Consider the following 16,856-nt stretch of genomic DNA (forward strand, 5'->3'; position numbering starts at 1 on the left):
CATGGGCTGTTATCTCCCTATAGACATTTCTTGACTTCAGCTGGACATTAATTTGTTTAATGTTAAAGAAAAGTCCAGGGAAATAGTGACAAGCCACTGCCCTTAGAGATATTTAGAAGCTGAGTAAAAGTTAATAGCTCTTACCTAGATTTAGCTGCTGATCTTTCAGGCCTTGCTTGAAGAAAGCCCTTTCTCCATTAGTTGGTTCTTCAAGAAATTTCTGCTAATTCCCACTATTCCCTGTAGGACCCTGATATTGCAAATACAGGTGTTCTCAAAAAGATATGTAACATTCACTTCAGCAGATTAGACTCATTTCTCCTGATCCTCAATCTCCTTAATAGAATTCCCTTTTTACTTAGTGGGAAGAAAGAGCGATTCATCTAAAATGTGCTATAGGGTAGTGGTGAAGAGTCTATTAGAGGGATCAGCATACTAACATTTGTTTTGAAAACAGTCTAAGATGTGTAAACTAACTGCTGGGGAGAGAGTATGGCTGCGGGTCAAAAACCTCCCAGTAGATTTTTACTGTGGCAGCCAGCATTTATATTTCCACCAGACACTTCACAAGATTGAAACTGGTATGAGAATATACTTTGTGTCCTTGTACCCATTTAGATATTTGTGTTTTCCCCACAAATGAAACCACTGTTTTTATATTTCTAGATGCTGTTTTTTCTACATTACTGCCTTTAAATTTACCTGTGATTCCCACCTGATGAGTAGCTTCTGTGCTCTGTGGAAGTGCTTTGTGGCCTTCAGGAGTCCTAGACTTAAAAGATTTAGAGCAAGCTATTGAAGATTCTTGGAATAGGGACTGTGTCTGCCTGTCTCTCTCTGCTATAGTTCATAGCTGAAACAATTGGTGGAATGGTAAATAACCGTAAGTACAGGGCTTTTATACAGAGTAATCTGGATTGCTTTGTAAACTGGTTTCAGAGTAGCAGTCATGTTAGTCTGTATCTGCAAAAAGAAAAGGAGGACTTGTGGCACCTTAGAGACTAACCAATTTATTTGAGCATAAGCTTTCATGAGCTACAGCTCACTTCATCGGATGCATGCAATGGAAAATACAGTAGGGGGATTTTATATACAGAGAGAACATGAAACAGTGGGTGTTACCATACACGAGTGGTGCGATTGGCTCAGTCTCAACTGATGAAGGACTGACAGTCTATGCAGTCTACGCATTTGAGCTACACAATGGAAAAGTAAAGAGCAGGAATGGATGCAACTACAGTTGGAAGTGACACTATGTCCTTAGGGAACAGGCTCACTTGTCTTGTTAAATTCACATAGAAGCCAATTTTGCAGTCCTTACTTAAGCAACCATTTTGGTACAGCTGCACGGTCTTCTCAGTAGTTCTTCAGAGTCCTATCATGGAATCCCTGAACAAAATCCATTGTTTCATGTTCTCTGTGTATATAAAATTCCCCTACTGTATTTTCCACTGCATGCATCCAATGAAGTGAGCTGTAGCTGACAAAAGCTTATGCTCAAATAAATTTGTTAGTCTCTAAGGTGCCACAAGTCCTCCTTTTTGTTTTTGCAGATACAGACTAACATGGCTGCTACTCTGAAACCTATCCACATCTTGTGAGCAATGGGCATGGGTTTAAAAGAAAACTGGGCCCTACCACTTCTGCAAATGTGTATCGGTGGGATTTGTAGAATGGCTGCCAATTGCGTGAGAGAATGTGAGCAGGCCTATGCAAGGTGGCCATCCCTCTCTCTACTTTTGGGCTCTATTGTAGTTATAGATGGGACCTTTCAATTATATCCTTATACAGAGGGATGTGATCATGAATTCTTGCTATTTTAATAAATATATAGGGGGCAAGAGGCTATGTTGGACCACATGGCTAAAGTAACAACTTCAAGCAGAGTATTTTAAAAACTGGTACTGGGTTTTCACTTTATAGCAGAGGACCTGGAAGATTGCAGTAGCTAGCAGGAATGTCTACATGTGAAAACATGAGACTTCTTTTAGTGGAAGTAGGCCTTTGTCCTTACAGGAGAAAAGGAAGTGTATTAATGTTCTAAATAGTGGGTGTTTTACTTTCTGATTGAATCAGTTATGTAGAATAAAAAAAGAGACACGCTTCCTACAAAGAGCTCTTTGTTCTGAAAATGTATGTGAAAAAACCCATGTGCTTGAAGTGTCCTCGTCTTCTAATTCAAGTCCATGTCCTGTTTGATTAGCTAAATTGAAATGTGCCCTCCTTTAACAGCACGTCACATTTGAGATGACTGACTACGTGAAACTGCTGCAGTTGTCTTTACTATTGCTTTCAGCACAATATGCTAGGTGGGCTGTAATGATATCAGCTAATTGTTTTACTCATGTATACTGTGCCTTTCATTCTGAAGGATCCCAAAAAATTTCACAAACTCTGTACAGCAGTCATATCCATTGTTGTTCAGCTATATCTGGGGTGGAGATCAACAGCCAACCAATGAATGCTGCCCAACAGTAGATGAGGGGGAAATTTGGCCAAGAACGCTAAGAAAATTGGCTACTCTTAGAAATGCCTGGGATATTAATATCCATATACAGCAGACAAAACTTCTATTTTTAAGGTCTCCACCAAAAGGAGCACCCCATCCACATAGTGAACTATTCTCCATTTATCCATGCCGGATGAAAGGCTGACCAAACCTGTCTAGTTTGAATCTATTCACTGTAAAGTCCAACACTCGTGCAATTGAAATCCTGGTCCCACACATGTCAGTGGCAAAACTCCCATTGGCTTCAGCGGTGTCAGGATTTCATCCAAGGAAAAGTATTTCAATAATTTACATACTTTGGGGGTGGGAGGCGGGGATTTAAAAAAGCCTAAAACAAGACATCTGTAGGTCTCAGATGGACCATAACGATTAACTAAGTAGAGACAGTTCAGCTGCTCATGGGGGGAAAACTTCCTCAGATTCTCAGCCTGCTGCATTAAGTGTCAATTATCATCCTTTCCGATGAACCTTTTAAATTCTGGACCTGAGTTGTGAGTGAAAATTAAAAAGGAGATTAAGAAAGCCAGACAAATGTATGCATTTTACTAAAACCCAGAGAGCCTTTTTCCCAATATTTATTGCAAATCTTGGGCCACTTCTTGTTGGAAGGAGGGCCAGAGCTCCTCTCGCTTCCCTTGCTATTCAAAACAGCCTAAAGTACTTGCAGAAAGGTCTTGAGCTGAGTTCTCTTAGTACTCAAAGGGAGTAGCATACAGGTTTATCCTCTGGTTTAATAGCCCCCAAGATACAGTATTATGCATATTACAGCATCTTAATTTAATTCTTTTTATTCCCCATCTCAGTCTATGGACTCCATAGTTTCTGATGCATCTGTCTCTGAACATGATTTTTCTTGTGGTATTTATTTTCCTATGTCAAATGAGGAGGGGAGGGAAATTGCATTCCTCACTTTCTTTTTTCGGAAGGCCATAATGATGTTTAAAATAGCATGACGTTCTGACTTCCATCAAGGAAATTCTCTTGCCAGTTTTTGTCCTTCCCCTTCCATAAAAAGAAACTTCTCTTAAAACCCAAACATACCGGTTCATATTTTGCCACCCGTACTGAAGCCGAGTGTTATCTTACTCGGCAAGTAGTCCCATGGAATCATTACAGAGTAAGGTACAATAGAACCTCAGAGTTATGAATGCTTTGGGAATGGAGGTTGTTCGTAACTCTGAACAAAACATTATGATTGCTCTTTTAAAAGTTTACAACTGAACATTGATTCAGCTTTGAAACTTTACTATGCAGTAATAAAATGATGCTTTTAGCCATCTTCATTTAAATGAAACAAGCACAGAAACAGTTTTCTTACCTTCTCAAATCTTTTTTTAAACTTTCCTTTTATGTTTTCAGTAGTTTAACACAGCACTGTATCGTATTTGGCCCCATCCCTTTTTTTGTGTGTCTCTCTGCTGCTGCTGCCTGATTGCGTGCTTCCAGTTCCAAATGTGGTGTGTGGTTGACGGGTCAGTTCGTAACTCTCGTGTATATAAGTCTGAGGTTCTACTTTATTACTCAGCATCGGTAAGGGTGACAGAATGTATACCATAAAGAAAATTCAGTTTGGTCTCTAAGAGTTATATTTCTGGAAATCTGATTCTCTTTGCTTTATTTGATGAGCATAATTAAGAACACTGTTTCATACTTTAACAAGTAGATTGGATCTCTTCACTAGAGAATCTTCATTTAGGGATAATTGAGACTAGACAATTAATAGGTAATATACCTTTACAGTAGAAATAACTGGTTATATAGACTGCTGCAGTTTAATTTTTAGCACTAACAAGCAGCTTTTGAATCTGAGGCCCAGAAAATACAAGAAAATCTGAAAAGACATCTATTAAACATGATTATTAACTTAGTTTTGCCAGTTAACTTGAAACCTAAAGTGAAATTTGGGTTAAGCATAGATTTATGGTTATGAAGGATGGACTAAAAGGTTGGGCAATTACTCAAATCTGGGTTTAATTTCCAGCTCTGCCACAGACATCCTGTGTGACCTTGGGCAAGTCACTTAATCTACCCTGTCCAGGTCCATGTTTCAGAACTGTGCAGGGAACGCAAACACTGGGTCAGACATTGCTATTGTTAAGACCCTAAATTCATATAGTCACACCAGATCAAGCCAGTCAAATACTCTGCTATTGACTTGCTTAAATGCTGCATCCATGGGTCAACTGATAAACAGTCAATGAGCTATGGTTGATTTTACTTGGACACAAAAGCCCATTGTGAGTCAAGCTTGTTTTACATTGGAAGGTGTTAGAGTGAGCTGAAAGGGAAAAATATGTGACAGTGAACTCTTAGTGGCTCTCTCTTAACAACACTAAGGCTTTCTCTACTCTACACAGCTTTTAGTAACATGCCTGTGTCTCCACAGCCATGCCACTAAAAGTTATGCAGTGTAGCTGCTGTTTGTCAGCTCTCCCACGGACAAAAACTTCCACCTCCAAAGAACAGCGTTTGCATTGTCAGCAGGAGGGTGCTCCTACTGACAACCTGCTGTTCACACTGGCACTTGTCGTGGCAAAACTTTTGTCTTTCAGGGTTTTTTTTTTTTTAACACCTCTAAAAGACAAAAGTTTTTTTGTTCAGTTGCCAGTGTAGACAAAGCCTAACTCACAGCTTAACAATTGTGCAGCCATAATGTGTATGGTTCTTAGGGGCCCTATTTAAAAGTCCTTCATGTTTAAAAAACAGCTAGTATTCAATAGATTAATCCTCATTCACGATGTGCCAATTTGTAATATGACATATTAAACAAATAACAGAATATATCATAATAGTTCCAAAGGTGCCTAAATATGTGATTCTCAATGGATCTTTTCTCAAAAGTTCTGCTTTTGGCGGTAGCTGTGAAATATAATACAGCAGAATCTCACCAATTCTTGCTAATGACTGGCAGATCCAATGTGGATTACTGTATTTTACCAATTAGCAAGTAAGAGAAACATGACGACAAAACTTTAGGGATACTGCATCACAGAATGTACTTTGCTAATTTACCTTGACAAGTACAGTTTTGTTTTAAGTATTTATACTTCATAATATGTTGGTAAATGCACTGGAGCGTAGTTGATAAAAATAATGAAGCTTTACAGAGGAACCTTAGTACAGCAGTCTGCTATGAAATCTTCTCTAAGAAGTGGGGTGAGTACATTGTGTGAGCTATCAGATTAGCAAAGTGAGAATCGGCGAAGTCGTTCTTTAGATGGAAAACATCATATTTCAAAATTATTCTCTTTTGTCATATAACATCAAAGAAAAGAACTATTCTGACTGGTTTAGGAATATTCTGAGGGAATGTAAACAGTTGAAAATGATGCATTATATCTGTTTAGAGAACTAAATTCCTAACTTTTGTCCAATGTTTAAAAAACAAAACATATAATTCAGAGGCACTACATCCATGTTTATTTGAATGTCTTCTCATTGTCTTCCAGATTAAAAGACTTATTTGAAGTATAGGGTAAAAATCCCCTTTATAGAAATAGCTGTAATGTTTTATGATTAGTTTTCTTTCTTAACATAGGCGCACACTTTAGACAGTTGTTAGTGGGACAGATAAATAACTAGTAGTATATTTAAAAAAACAAGCTAATAAAGCTCTTTCCATAAACCTAAATAAAAAGTTTTAAGCATCTTAATATTTGTCATAGTATTACTAAAAGGAGGAGCAAGAGCCTGTCCAGACTGGAAACAGCATATGCATTTGTTACTGTGTTTAAGTGTGTCAGCAGAGAAGTCTGACTAAATAAGGCAATGCCGGAGTTGAACTTATCAGCATTTGACAGGAATATAGCCCGCTAACAGCTGAAACTGTAGCCCATCTTTTCTGTGCTATCATCAGCTCTCTGCGTTGCACACAGATGTATGTTTATCATCTGCTGTGTTGCTGACTGTGCTCAAAATTTATTCATCTGCATTTTTTTTAACTTAATCCCAGAAGTTATGAATGATCTGTAGCTCCCAGAAAACTTCAGGGTCTGAATTCCCCAGGGAAAACTAGATTGAAAGACAGATCTAGTGTCCAGAAATACAAATCTAATTTGAATGTTTCTTTTCCAACAAATGCACAGGTGTTCTGCCAAAGATCGCTGGACATTTCAGAGCTCACTGAAGAAATGTCTCTTTTTTTAAATGTTTTAAAGAAAAAAGGGTGGGAGGATATTAAGTGTGATTAATATGAATTAACAGTGCGTATTTCAGTGCCAATGGGTGTCACCTGGCTAATACACTGTGCTGAAAAATTATCATGGATATGTTTTATGAATACTCCAAAAACAAGTCCTAGTTGGTCTGATAGCCTGACCTCACCATCAGGGTGTGATTTTATGTCCATTGACATCAGTGGCAAAATTGCCATTGATTCTATAGGAACATAATCAGGCCCTTAATGGGTTGATTTTTAAAAAATAATATACGCATTAAAATACCCTTAATGTTATTTTCATATTGGGTTTCATATTTAAATTACGCTTTTGGATCCCAATTATGTGTTGAGCTAAGTGTACAGGGGTAGGAATTTTAACCCAGTTTGGATATGTTACCCAACAGCTACTAAACTGAGGACTAAACATCCTAGTCAGGTTATAAAACACCTGTGGTGCCAAACAACCTAAGGCCATGTCTCCTGAAATTCAAAGGTGACGTGTGTGTGTGTGTTTTCTTTATGCTGCTTAAAGGAGGCCTGAAAGGTTTTCTACTTAGGTTTTTTGTACCTTAAAAATATCAGGAGTGGCAAGTCTCTAGTAATCCTGGGTTATGCAGGGGGACCTCTTGGGAGAGCTCACAGCCTGTTTATTTTGAGCTATAACATCCAATTGAAGGAATAGAGGTGATGAATCTTTAAGAAAATATGCCTTTATCCAAAGTGTTCATTAGTCTTTGAAGTTAAATATGCATTAGAAGAAACTAAAGTTTAGGGCAGTGAATAGAAATCCCATCCCCATCTCACTTGTTCATCTTTCACTTTGTGTTTTTTTGATTGATCTTTTTCTCTCTTGCTTCATTCCACTTTTCTTCTCATTTCTTTCCTGTATTTAATAATGGTGTATCTTTTCATTTGTTGTTTTTTCTTTTCACATTCTAGCTTCTCACATCTTTCTTTCCCTTTACTGGGTCTGATTCTCCACTTTCATCAGGTGTAAATGGCTATGCAAAATAATGAAAAATCAGGTCCACTGTGCTCTTTACCTCGTCCCCTATTTTATGTACTTCCTTCCCCCTCCAAAAAATTCCTCTTGCCCTTTCACTACCCCCACTTTTTTCTTCTGTAGCCCATCAATATCTTCCTCCGCCACCTCCTGCTCCCATATCCATGTACCCATTCATTCACCCATTCACTCACCCTTGTCCATAGGATTTGAAATAGTTGCCAGAGGACTAAACTATTATGCAAAGACCCAGTGGTCTAACAACAGTGGTCAACATCCAAGTGAAAAGCTAAATTCTCTGTCAGCAGATGATTAGGAGCTTGGAGTCCTACCAGGATGATCCAGGTCACTATGTAAGAACCCCAGATCTTGTAAAAGTAGTTTAATGTATAATGTCTAAAATGGGTAGGATGAAGCAGACAAAGAGAGGCCTGAAGTTCCATAATCCACATTCCTGAGGGAAAGGTCTTTACACACAATAACTTAAGATCATTCTAGACCTGAGAAAAGAGGACAAATTCATTTCAAAGTTGAGGTCCAGAATGACATTCTTCGCCTCTATTATCCCTTCCCTAGGTCCATAAGAAAGTGTACTATCACCTAATGATCAGGCGCCTGTGTTTCTGTATTGGGGAGGGTTATTACCAATACAAGCCCAAGCAGGGAATTTTGCGGGAGGGGGGAGATTTTCCTCCCTGTGCACCACCTGAGGAGTGCAAAGGGAACAGAAAGGAGCCAAAATCTGATGCAGAGCCAGTTTGTGTGATCCGAAGCCCAGACTCACTGATAGGGCATTGTTTGCCTTTTCCTAAAGCTGCTAGCTTTCATGGTGTCATACATCTTTCATCAGACACATTGCAAGACTCAGAATAAAACCGCTGCAGTTTCAGCTGAAAAATTTATTTTCCTCAGTTCACTGACCTGGAAACAAAGGTGTCTGTACTTCAAGGACTTTGTCATTCAGTAGCCTAGTGTTGAGAATACACATGAAAAGAGTAACTTTCTGATCTCTGAATCCGGCTGGTAACAGAAGTCCATATCACTGAGTGGGGAGCTCACCTGAGTCAGCTCACTGTACAGATTCTATAGAGGGCTCACAATACAGAGTCATGGTTGTACAAATTATTGCAAAGTGCGCAATATCTCTCACCCATGGGAGAGGGTTTTGTTTGTTTTTTTTAATCTAACTCCTTTCATAATAAAGGGATGTATTAAAGCACCTTTACCGTAATGAATGGTAGTCCAGTGGCTGTGAAGGCATGTAGGCAGAGATGTTATCTATTCTGCAATACTTCAAATAGCCCTGAATATTAGAAATATTTTTAAGGTGGGAATATCAGCCAGGACACCAAGTTTATCCCCTCCGAAGGATGTCAGATAATGTTTAATTTGCATGTGGAAGACCATTAAAGAAAGGCAACAGAGACCTTTGTTTAACAGATTTATAGATTTTAAGGCCAGAGGGACTGTTATGATCATCTGTCTGAGCTGCTGCATAACACAAACCATAGATACTCACCCAGTATTTCCTGCATTGAGTCCATAACCACTGGTTGAGCTAGACTTTATCTTTTAGAAAGACATCCATTTTTTATTTAAAGACTTCAGCGATGAATAATCCACCACATCTTGCAAAGGATATGGAAAAATGCACAGAAAAAAGATTGACAAATGGAAATTATGATAGTGGATAACAGGTGAAATAAAGATATTGGTGGATGAAGTGGTGATGAGAGAAAATCTATGGCATCTCAAAAGGAGAGGAGGGTAGTAGAAAACATAGAGAAGAACAGGAGAGAGGGGTCAATTGTTTAATGTTAGGCCTCAAGCCTGCTTGCAGATCCACGTAGGTGGACTCTTTTATGTCCATACCGAACCAAAGGAACTCTGCACTGCCGCAGGGGTCTGCCCATGTGGCAACAATTGCAAGATCGGGGCCTTACTGTACAGTCTTAATTTTAGAGGTCTTTCAGCTATCAGTTTAATTAATGCCCATTAATTAGATAAACCTTACAAATAGTCTCCCCTAAATCACCTCTTCCAGACTGAAAGGGTCAGGGGAGATTCTCTGAGATAAAAATTGAATTGATTATACTGAAGCAGTTTTAAAAAGAAAAGCCCATATATAATGGAATTCTTATATCATTGTTTCCAAATATGTAGTCTTATATGAGAATTTCTTTGAAAAAATTAACCTCAAATGTCAGTTAACATATAGTCAGCATGCATCCATATTACAGATTTGTTTTAAACTACATTAATGCTTCCTTTCTACAATTAGGAATGACAAAATCCTTCTTTTCTTTTCTTTTTTTTTTTTAAAGGATATTTACATGTTTCAGTATCTTGTCTGTTTGAATATAGCTCTCTTTAAATGGAAAAATCATGTGAGCATACAATCTGTTCTGTAATCGTAGTACATTGTATATCAAACCTAAAATCACAAACAATTTGCACTAGTGTCATGAGTATCTTTTTTTTAATGTCCAGTCCACTGTTGTGTATCAAGATGGTTGCAAATTAAAGAATAGTTTTACATTTTAAAATATCCTTTTATTGTAATTGTTGAATTATATTAACATTTTATCAAGCTTTCAGAGTAGCAGCCGTGTTAGTCTGTATCCACAAAAGAAAAGGAGGACTTGTGGTACCTTAGAGACTAACAAATTTATTTGAGCTCAGATAAATTTGTTAGTCTCTAAGGTGCCACAAGTCCTCCTTTTCATTTTATCAAGGTTGGTTCTAACTCTATATAAAATATCAATAAGTGGAAAAGCTAGGTACTGTTAGAAATTAGCAGTCTAATTTAAACATTTAGTATTTGAACTTTAAAGGTGGGTGATTCTGTTCATCAGATTTTTACTATTGACAGATGTTTCATAAAGCAAGGGATTAATGACTGCAGTTTGGCAGTGAGATTGGTTTTTATGAAAGTTCAATTTATTATACTGAAACTATCCTGAAACGTCAGTGCATTGGATTCTCAAACTTTTGTATGTATATTCTTAGTGAGTCAATCTTGCATAATAATCTCTTTCATCTTCACAGTGAACTAATTATTTAGTTCTTATCATTTTCTATCTCACAGAAACCTCATGTTTCCCTGAGTTACTAAATTACAAGATTTTCATCATGTGTGTCAGGTTTTAGCTTGGAATACTTTTTTAGCAGATTTCCAATTAGGCAGCAGTCAAGATAGATATAGAGCTCCTATCTTTGGACACCAATGTATTTTAAGGACATAATCACTATAGTTTTATACTAAAATGTACTTAGAAAAAATACTTGACCACCAATTTTTGTTTTGAGTGGATGTGTCTGACCTGATTTTTTTCTAAACTATTCTTTCTACCATGCTCTCTTTGTAATAATCATTTTCTAATATATAAAAGGAAGAATTTGGGCTGAACATTTCCTTTGACTATTAAAAAAATACATTTTGAACTTATTTTTAATTTTTTTAAAAACCCTTCATTTCCTCTGCTAAGAATAGAGAGGGTTAGAACTGGGCAGTTACAAGCAGAAGTATGATCCCAGCCCAGCAAAAAAAAAAAAAAAAATGGGCACCTACTAATCAAGACATTTTTCTGCCAAGATTGAAGCACATAATTTTGCCACAATCAAAGCTATATTTTCACTGGCTCATTAGACTACGTACAGTACTTGTGAATTGTAAATGTTCCTTGCCGCCTCTGACTTCAAGCCCTGCTTGATTAATGAATAGAGACATTATCATCTATAATTTATCTTTTGTACCATACTGCATACTAATATCTTAAAGTATATTATGTATTGGGCAGTTTATTCATCATCTGTATACCAACAAAGCGCACACAAATTTTCTCTGTCATGGCTTATGTTAAAGGCATTTTTTCTCAGTTGTGAATACTGCATCTCCGGCAGTAAAAAGTACTGTATTTGTCATGCTCATGTTTGCTTTCATGTTCTTAAAATAATCAGATTTTAATGATTTTCCTTCTATCATCTATGAAAATAGATTGAGTATGTTAGGATTTTCTACCTTTGGTTTTCCAAAACTGCTATATCAATTCTGTTCTCTCCCTGCACAGTACTTAAATTATTGAATGAGATCCAACAGAGAAATATCCATTTTGTCATTTTATTTATTTAATCTATTCAAGATTCTGTGCAAGATCCAATCTTGTACAATGGGCATATGCACTTTTAACATCTGGAACACAATTTTCTGACTTTGCCTGATATATAGTGTACAGATCCTGCCTATTTTAGGCACACACGTGACAGTTTGCTTTAGCACAGGTGACTAAACTCGAAAACTGAACTCTGTTAAACTGGAATATCCTGTTCTATACGCTGCACATTGTTAGTCTGCCATAGTAAATACAAAGGGACATTGTCTGAGAGTTTAGGCTTAACATTTAAATATCATAAGTTATTCCATTTACATATTTCATATGCAAAACAAAAGCAAAATTCTGTTCTTTTTTCACAGATATAAATCTGGAGGTACCTTACGAAGGACAATGGAATTATTCCAAATGTAAACAGTGTAAATCAGAATATACTTTGATTTTTCTCCTTTTTATTCATTTGAAATTTTTTTTCTCTTTCTTGGTGTTTCGGGTGAGGAAAGTGTGGCAAGAAAAATTACTGCTGGTATTTATAGTATAGACCATCATCCTGCATATGTAAATTACTGGCCAGTGCCGCCTTGAAGTGGTTAGCACCATAAGGCCAGCCCTACAGGTTTTTTCCCATCAGTGGGTTATAAGGGAGGGTTGTCAGGCAATATGGGCAGTTACCTAAAATATTTGTGGGGAGAACTGTTCTCTATGAAGAATGTACTGCAGTAAGAAGCCCCACTCCTTCTTTCCCTTCTCTCCTCCCTTCCCCACAGGAGAACGACTAATGGCTTCCCCTCTACCCATGAAGGTCTAAGGAGAGGATATCCTCTCCTGCACATTCTCCTGCCTGCTGCACATTCTCCAGTTTGGAATAAGAAAATAAATTGGGCTGGAGTGGAGGTTGTTCTGTGATGGGGATTGATTCAAGTGTTAGGTTTTGTTGCTGGTGGAGGGGATTTGATCTGGACATTTAGTTCATTGGAGATGGCAAAGAGAAATTGCTAGCTGATGGATGGATGGATGTTGCTGCAAAGGAAAATTTGGATGAGGCGTTTTGATGCAGTGGCAGAGAATTGCAGGAGGGCACTATATGGGAAATATCTTGGGATAACCAGTGTGTCAGGTCATGTCTGAGATGAAAGAATGGAAATTGCTCAGGAATCCTAGGTCCCAATTCTGACCATAGTAGCATGATTATAATTCTTATCCCTTCATTGAAAATTGCAGAGAGCAGAATTGAGCTCTGATATTTGAATGGTAGGAAGTATGTGACTACAGGATAGGAACTGAGGAAAAGTGATCTTGTTGTTAAGGCACAGAACTAAGTTGGGATATCTGGGTCCATGCCCATCTCTGCCACTTCGTGTTTTGATATTTGCCAAGTTATTTAGGCCAAAATTTTCAAACATGAGTGCCAGAACTTAGGCCTTTAAATATGGGGTCTGATTTTTCAGAAGTGCTGAGCATCTATGTTTCCCACTTAAGGCAGGGTGAGTTTTCCCATTGACGTCAAAGTACCTTGGATTAGGCATTTAGAGAGTGATTGGAGATGAGCGCAATAGGCTTCTGAGCAATGCATGAATATGATGGTGTCAGCATGCTGATGCACCTGAATAACACTTACAGAACAAAGAAAGACCAATTAGATTTAAAACAATTTAAGTTTAAGGTTTCCAAGATGTTACGGGTGAGGGGAGGGAAACTAGTATAAAAACAGTAAATGTTTAAGATACAAACTAACTTGCAAGAGTTTAGAGAAAATCAGTTTCCTAATCAGAACTTTTAAAAGTAATCAGGGTAATGTCAGACAATTACTGTTGTGAGGGCGTATACATAGCTGTCACTAGAAAAAAAAAGGAATCTATATTCCTTTTGTTTTAAAGATTTTAAAATAACTTTGTGTACAACAAAAGCTGTGTGATATAAGCTGGAACTTCTTAAGCATACAGTTTTCAATAGCAATAAACACATATATTAGACCAGCTGTTCTCAAACGGGATCGTGACCCTTCAGGGGGTTCACATTATTATTGTGGGGGGTTGCAAGCTGTTAGCCTTCACCCCAAACCCCACTTCACCTCCAGCATTTATAATGGCGTTAAATTAAAAACGCTTTTTTATATATTTATAAGGGGGGGGTCTCACTCAGATACTTGCTGTGTGAAAGGGGTCAGCAGTACAAAAGTTTGAGAGCCACTGTATTAGAAACTTGAAAATGAATAAGTTGTACATTGTTAATTAAACCAGCAGTGCTTTTTCTACCTGACCAGAGCAATTTTTTCTCTCTCTCAGGCCTGGCCTACACTAGGGCTATGGCTACACTGCCTTGCCGCTAAAAGGCATGCAATGTAGCTGCTGTTTGTTGGCAGGAGAGAGTTTTCCTGACGAGAAAAAACTTCCACCCCCCACGAGCGACAGCGGCTTTGTCGGCAGAAGAGTGCTCCTGCCGACAAAGCGCTGTTCACACCGGCGCTCTTCGTTGCTAAAACTTTTGTCATTCAGGGGGGTGTTTTTTTAACACCCTTGAACGACAGAAGTTTTGCTGATGAAGTGCCAGTACAGACAAAGCTTAGGAAATTAGGTCGATATAACTGTGTCCCACTGGGGTGTGAAAAAAGCACACCCCTGAGCGATGCAGTTAAACTGACTTATCCTCAGTGTAGACAGCACGGGAGAATTCTCCCATCCACCTAGCCGCCACCTCTCGAGGCAGTGGATTACCTGTGGCGATGGGAGAACCCCGGCCGTTGGCGTGTGTAGAGTGTTCACTGCACTGCTGCAACTGCACCACTGCAGCGTTTTAAGTGTGGAGGAGCCCTAAGTCAGACTAGCTTTCCTGGGGGGGAAGTTCAACTATTCAAAAATACAAGTGTGTGTGTTTAATGAAAATTATAATTTTTCTCTAAGTACTGGATCTGTTGCCATGAAATGGGTTCCATTGTGGATAAGATCAACATATGTCCCGTTAGTATTAGGAGTACCATGTGCATTTTTCATTAAATGTCTTCCTCAGGTGAAAGAGTATTAAATAAAGAAGTTGACACTTGAGGATTTTGAACTAAGTTGTTTACATGAGCAATTAGGAAAGGATGATCTGCCCTTCCCCCTTCATTGTTAAGTGGTAGATTGTTGCTATGGTGATCACTCTTTCCATCTCATCAGCCATAACCTGGTTTTCCACATCATCTGAATAGCTGCAAGCAAAGCATGATCTTTATTATATTTTTCTAAAATGGGTTAATATTGTTTTACTACTTAGTTATTGAATGGGACTTATAACACCGAGATGAAGTGAATGTATACAAGATGGTCCTAATTCCATTGTGTATATAAATCGGTTTGTGCACTCATTAAAATAAATTTAATTTTAAATCCTTTAACTGTTAAGTGGAAATTTTTTGAGATAGTTTATTCTTGTCTGGGTACAGCAGATCGATTTGATTTGATCATCTGTTGTCTTTTAGAAGAATGTAAGATAAGAACCAGTAATATATACGTGAAAAAGTTAGCAGTCCCTTGATTAATTTATCAATTAAGTGATTTGTTGTTTGTTAGCTAATACAGTGAAAACAAGATTTTTGTATTAGTAATAGTAACACCCCACTTCAACAGTTTCATTCCCTTTTAATGCAACCATATTCTGTTAGGACAGCACAGTTAAGAATATGATTAATATAATTTTTTTAAAAAAATCTCAAACTTCAATAATACTTACAGGGTTTAGGGTTGAAAAGTTCTGAAATTCCTGTTTAAACTATAGACCACTATCATCAGTCAGCATTTCTGTTTCCCTGTGCTGTAAATTACTCTTAGGCCATGTCTACAACATAACTACAGTGCCGTATCTATCCCAGTAAAACCCCATAGTGTAGACACAACCTACAGCAAAGGAAGAGTTTTTCTCTTGTTGTAGAGTCTTTCAGTGGTTCAGGGAACCATTGACAGACTTGCCAGAACAGACAGGAGTGGAGGAGCTGCGTCGCTGCCCTAAACGCCAGAGGCATAATGGGAACATCATGATGATGATGTAGGAACACAACAGTAGGTAGTTCAACAGAAGCATTATTCTCTTGACCTAGCTGCATCTACAGTGAGGTATAGGTCAGCATAGCATCAGGGATGTGGCTCTTTGAGACTTCTGTGCACCGTAGCTATGTCAACCTACATTTTAAGTGTGGACCAAGCCCTACTTTACCATTGTTGTTATATCACATAATACTAGAAGCATCCCAAAATGGGGACTGTGTAGTTTATCATGGGACGTACTTCTTCTAGGTATGTTGTAGAGATTTCTACAGAAGGTAAAACTTTATATGGAGTTTATGTGATACACAGGGCCTTGCACAGACCACCGGCGCATACCATAAGGTCACAGTATTGCAACACAACCTATGTGATTACAGCCATAAAGCATGTGTATAACAGACTCTTCATTTTATTGACCTGCGTTACACATACCACAGAATGCTAACACCCATAGTGCACAAGGATGCAATAAAAACTGTTTAAAGCTGTATTGCTAGATGACAGATTAATGGCTTTATGTATTTCCTATTTTATGCAAGCGTCAATGTATATGGGGGCAAGTTTTTTTTTAAATTTTCTTTGAAGAGTTTCTTTTCCCATTTTTTCTGAAGAATCTGGATACTCTTCGTTTACACCTCAGGAACAATATTAGAGCAAGATCATATCTGCCACAGAATAACTTTTGTCAGCATATAGTCCATTATCTGCTTTATGGACTGCAAGTCCACTGGAGAGTATTACAAAGCTCCAGTGTTCCTCAAGGCCTCCTACAGCATTTAGATCTGTAATTCACAAACAAGGTCAGCTCCCAGAGTACTGCACTGGGCAGCACGGCATGGGGAGGAAGTGACCAGCCCTCTGTGGAAAAATAAGTGATTCAGGACTATTTAGAAAAGCTGGATGAGCACAAGTCCATGGGGCCGGATGTGCTGCATCTGAGGGTGCTAAAGGAGTTGGCGGGTGTGATTGCAGAGCCATTGGCCATTATCTTTGAAAACTCATGGCGATCGGGCAAGGTCCTGGATGACTGGAAAAAGGCTAATGTGTTGTGCCC

General features: G+C 38.2%; 1 protein-coding gene across 20 annotated transcripts in view; it reads left to right on the forward strand.

The window, feature by feature from the left end:
* JPH1 (junctophilin 1) overlaps positions 1–16,856 on the forward strand; it is a 113,072-nt gene that overhangs the window by 33,017 nt on the left and 63,199 nt on the right. Inside the window, exon 3 of one of the 20 annotated variants that reach the window (XM_037892414.2) lies at positions 12,146–15,156. The exons of the other annotated variants lie outside the window; for them this stretch is intronic. Coding sequence (XP_037748342.1) covers positions 12,146–12,197 — 52 coding nt within the window. The 3' untranslated portion in view covers positions 12,198–15,156. Of the gene's footprint in view, positions 1–12,145; positions 15,157–16,856 lie in introns of those variants that run through there. 20 annotated transcript variants of the gene reach the window in all.

The sequence above is a fragment of the Chelonia mydas genome, chromosome 2 (genome assembly GCF_015237465.2).
Source record: "Chelonia mydas isolate rCheMyd1 chromosome 2, rCheMyd1.pri.v2, whole genome shotgun sequence".
Lineage (NCBI taxonomy): Eukaryota > Metazoa > Chordata > Testudines > Cheloniidae > Chelonia > Chelonia mydas.